The 4,629-nt window shown below is 53.3% G+C and overlaps 1 protein-coding gene across 1 annotated transcript in view; it reads left to right on the plus strand.

Moving 5' to 3' along the window:
* POLI (polymerase (DNA directed) iota) overlaps nucleotides 1-3,522 on the plus strand; it is a gene marked incomplete at its 5' end in the record, with an annotated part of 5,861 nt that extends 2,339 nt beyond the window's left edge. Inside the window, 7 exons of the mRNA XM_010022776.1 lie at nucleotides 288-524; nucleotides 612-790; nucleotides 1,027-1,118; nucleotides 1,627-1,760; nucleotides 2,350-2,546; nucleotides 2,773-2,997; nucleotides 3,190-3,522. Coding sequence (XP_010021078.1) covers nucleotides 288-524; nucleotides 612-790; nucleotides 1,027-1,118; nucleotides 1,627-1,760; nucleotides 2,350-2,546; nucleotides 2,773-2,997; nucleotides 3,190-3,522 — 1,397 coding nt within the window. The remainder of the gene's footprint in view (nucleotides 1-287; nucleotides 525-611; nucleotides 791-1,026; nucleotides 1,119-1,626; nucleotides 1,761-2,349; nucleotides 2,547-2,772; nucleotides 2,998-3,189) is intronic.
* Between the last annotated feature and the right edge of the window lie 1,107 nt (nucleotides 3,523-4,629).

Raw genomic sequence — 4,629 nt, forward strand, 5'->3', positions numbered from 1 at the left:
TTGGACACCGAGAGGTGGGAGATGTCCCATCCCTGGCAGTGTTCAAGGCCAGGTTTGGGGCTTGGAGCAACCTGGAAGGAACTGGATGAGCTTGAAGCTCCCTTCCAACCCGTGCCAGGAGATAGGAATGTGGTTCCACTTGGATACAGAAGCCATGGCAGATCCCTCTTGAGCCAGGAGACCAAAGTCTCTTGTAGGACTTGGTCGCAGTGTAGACCCCCCCCCCCAAAACCTATGGAATTAGGTGGCTCTCCTCATCCTAACCACCACTTTCTTCTCCTTCTCAGCTCTCAACTTGCACGATACAACGCACCTGAGACTAGTTCTTGGCTCTCAAGTTGCAGAAGACCTCAGAGAAGCCCTCAACTCCAAGCTGGGCCTCACCAGCTGTGCAGGGGTGGCCTCCAACAAGTTACTGGCCAAACTGGTATCTGGGACCTTCAAACCAAACCAACAAACCCTTCTCCTGCCCGAAAGCTCTCAGGAGCTCTTGAGAAGCCTGGGTCACATCCAGAAGGTGCCAGGTAGGTGCTGGGAGCAGAGAAGGAGATGATGGACACCACAAGTCCTCTGGTAGGTGAAAGCCATTCTCCATGTCCTTATCCCTACAGGCATTGGCTACAAGACCACCAAGCGGCTTGAGACGTTGGGTGTGAAGACCGTGGTTGACCTCCAAAGGTTCCCATCTGCTGTGTTGGAGAAGGAATTGGGTGTTGCCCTTGCTCAGCGTATCCAAAAGCTCAGCTATGGAGAAGATGAAGCCCCTGTGACACCATCAGGACCTCCTCAGGTAGGAGTGTGGCTCTGGAGGACGTTCTAAAGAGGAAGAAGGTCACCTTGGGGGTCCTGCGTTGTTGCTGGCCCACTTAAAGGGGCATTTTGGTCCCCTGAGTGCCTTGTTGGCCTAAACTTCACTGGAGCTCCAGGTGTCCAAGGTGTCTCATTGTCCATTCTACATCTTGATGCTTCTGTTCCTCTTGAGGATCTTCAGTAGAAACCACACGATGGGATTTGTTCTGTTCTCAGTCCTTTAGTGATGAAGATTCCTTCAAGAAGTGTTCCTCAGAAGTGGAAGTCCAGGAGAAGCTGGAAGAGCTGCTTCCAAGCCTGTTGGACAGGTGACTATCTCCAGTAGCTCTTTCTGATGGTGGGGACCTGAAGGTCAATGTTAAGTTTGGCTCTTGACCATAGAATGGGTTGCAAGGGAGCTTCAAGCTCATCCACCTCCTTCCAGGGCCACCATCCACTAGAGTAGGTTGCTCCAACCTGGCCCAGCTTCTCTGGGTGACCTTCATCTCCGTTGAAGGCTCTTGGAGTCAATGTTCTCATCATCTCATCACTCCTGGCTGAGGAAGGGACCCAGCAGGCCCCAAAGTTCTCCATGGAGTAAAGCCAGAACTTGGGAGAGAACTGCTGAAGGACCTGGGATGGGGTTGGGGTTTAGGCTGGAGATGAGGACCTCAGTGCCAGCTCAGTGCTGGTTGGACTGGATGGTCTTGAAGGTCTTCTCCAGGCTGGTTGATTCCATGAGTCATTTGTAAGCTCAGTGCTGCGAGAGCTTCCAGAGAGCCTCTCCAAACTACCTGTAGTAGCGCTTACTACTCGGTGTACATTCGTGCTCCCCAGGATACACAAGGATGGAAGACAACCCCGCACCATCAGGTTGACCATACGCCGCTTCTCCTCCGCGGAGAGGTGGTTCCATCGGGAATGCCGTCAGTGTCCTATCCCACCTCATCTCATTCCCAAATTTGGGAAAGGTAAGCTTAGAACGGGTCAACTTTGTGCTACTACAACCCAACTCCTCCCTTCAAATTCCTTTACGTCAGGGCATGGCATTCCCAACTCTTCAACACTTGGGAATCTTCTCCATGACTTGGGATGGGTTCATCCCAAGAAGAAAGGGAGATCGTTGGGAGCTCTTCCCTATGAGGGTGGTGGGACACTGGAATGGGTTGAAAGGAGAAGCTCCAGCCCCTGCTCGTCCTCGTGGCCTCCTCTGGCTTTGCTCCAGCAGCTCCGTGTCCTCCTGATGTTGAGGCCACCAGAACTGGCTGCAGGATCCATGTGGGATCTCACCAGAGCAGTGGGATGGAATCACCTCCTTGGACCTCTTGGACTCTGACTGAGGTGGACAGAGAAGACGTTGAGAACATGACGCTAGAACGTTGCCTTTGTCCTTTCCTACTCGAATCCCTCTTCTTCCATCAGTGAGTTGGGATTTGCTCCCTGTTTCCCAACCTTTTTCTCCCCCCCCCACCAATTTTGCTCGAATCCCTCTTCTTCCATCAGTGAGTTGGGATTTTCTCCCTGTTTCCCAACCTTTTTCCCCCCCCCCCCCTCTTTTAGATACCAGGAGCATCATCTCCCCCTTGGTCACCATCTTAATGAAGCTCTTCCGGAAGATGGTCAATGTGAAGCTCCCTTTTCACCTCACCCTTCTCAACATCTGCTTCTCCAACCTCCAGGAGCTTCCTACCACCAAGAAGGGCTCTATTGGTTTCTACCTCAAGAGCGTGGTCCCACCACCAGCTCCTGAGGAGCAGGTACGTTGGGGGAGGTGGGATGGAGCAGAAGGAGAAGGACTTGGGGGTGGGGGGTGAGGAGAAGCTGCCCATGACCTGGTTGGGTCTCCTGTGCTACAAGCGAGTTGGCCTTGGTCAGCCTGGAGAAGGCTCCATGGAGACCTTAGAGAGCTTTGCTGTTAGTAAAGTAGTAGTTGGGCACGAGTAGGTTACACCCGACGGACACGTGCTTTCATCTTTGCCGTAGGGAGCTGAAGATGTCCCACCAGGTGAGGGAAGTGCTGCTTGTGGCCAGAGCTTCCGCAGGAGCGATGGAATTCCCGACACAAGGAAGCTTTCGGAGGGGAAGGAGAACAGCGGAAGGAAAGGCGGAATTCCCGACTTCCCAGCTCCCTCTTTTCCTGGTGCCATTGACCAAGAAGTCTTCCGAGAGCTTCCAGAAGACATCCAACAAGAACTTCTTGCTGCCCAGGCAGAATTCCATGCTGGGAATGGTTTGGCTCGGCCATCCTTGCTTTTTCCCAAAGAGACACACAGCCCTTCCCCAAATCCCGAGGGATTAAGCAGCGCTGCTCGCTCTGAAGGGTGTAGTAGAGGTGTAGCATCAACCCAGGGCCCTGTAGTTGCTTTGGGCCACAGCTCTGAGGCCACTTGCTCTTCTGAGCATCCCCGAAGGGCCGGGATGAGCCTGGAGAAAGAAGCTCCGGAAGTCGGGATCAGCCAAACTGTCTCCAACTGGGAAGAGGAGGCCCTTGACACACCACCTCCGGCTCCGACTCGGAGTAGAGATGGAGTAATCCCTCCTCACGTGGACGCAGAGACCTTTTATGAGCTACCTCCGGATGTGCAGCGAGACCTGGTGGCTGAATGGAAGAGTCAGGAGCGTGGATCCAAACCTCTGGAAAAGCCCTTGGAAAAGCCGAAGGGAAGGAAAGGGAGGAGCAAGGCGGCTCCGTGTGGATCCAACAGCTTGTGGAGATACTTCAACCCCCAGTGAAAGGGGGTAGGAACGAGAGGAGCAGCACTTGGAGGCGCTTGACGTGTGTTTCCTTCCATGTGTTACTTACTCTTGGCTTACTCGGTGTTGTAAGTCACTCCCTGTAGAGCTAAAAGCTGCTGGTGGCCCTGTTGAAGTAGGGGTTGGTCTTCTTCTCCAGCCTCATCTTCAATGGCCCCTTGTCCCCTCCCTGCATCCCGTGTCCAAAGGCCTTCTCCAGGTTTCCTGGAGCCTGTCTTCAGAGTATCTTCGTAGTACAAAGAGTGTGTGTAAGGAGTGAGAATGTAAAGAGTAGAGCCTACTATCGGTGACGGCAAACGGAGGTCACCTTGGTCTACATCACCTCAATCCTTGCTGCTGAACACTGAACCCACCACTCCAGGGGTGGAAGGACAGATGGAAGCCCTACTCCAGAGATGCTCAGCCTTAGTAGCTCAGTATCCTCCGTTACACCGGCCTCAGGTGCCCGGAAGAGGACGGTACAACGGGTACATAAAGGGAGAGCACGTCTACAACGGTGAGTAGGAATCATCTCCCAAGTATGAAGCGATGGGAAGATGCAATAGCTTGAAGAGAACAACCTGGAGTAGGGGAACTCCAGGAGCTTGAAGGTCCCTTCCAACCCGAAGTATCCCATTTCCAGAGCTTGGCAAACCCATCTCCTCTATCCCAGCCTTACTACTACTACCCCCGTGTTACTACAGGCCAGGACCTCTGCAACTCAAAGCCTAAACTTAACACAGGACAGCGCGTAGTGAACTACTCCTTGTAGTTACGCACGACGAGGAGAGTTAAAGCAGCACCTACTTACACATCCCCTACGTCTACCTTGGAAGCCTTGGAGGAAAGTGGGAGATGTTTCTCCAAGGTGGAAACAAAGAGAAGGGAGAAGTTGAGTTTCCACCTCAGAGGAGCTGCCACCGGATTTGCTCCAGTTACACCCTTGTAGTAAACCTCGAGTTACTACGAGTCACCTCATAACCACTAGTAGTTACTCTAGTTCTTTGCGGCCACTTGGAGCACGCTCCGTCTTGGAGTATCTGGCTTGTAGGAGCACCTCGTCCTCGCCATTTGTCGCTCTGGGTGCTGTGGGTGCTGTGGGTGCTC

This window comes from Nestor notabilis, unplaced genomic scaffold, assembly GCF_000696875.1.
Source record: "Nestor notabilis isolate BGI_N333 unplaced genomic scaffold, ASM69687v1 scaffold16849, whole genome shotgun sequence".
Lineage (NCBI taxonomy): Eukaryota > Metazoa > Chordata > Aves > Psittaciformes > Psittacidae > Nestor > Nestor notabilis.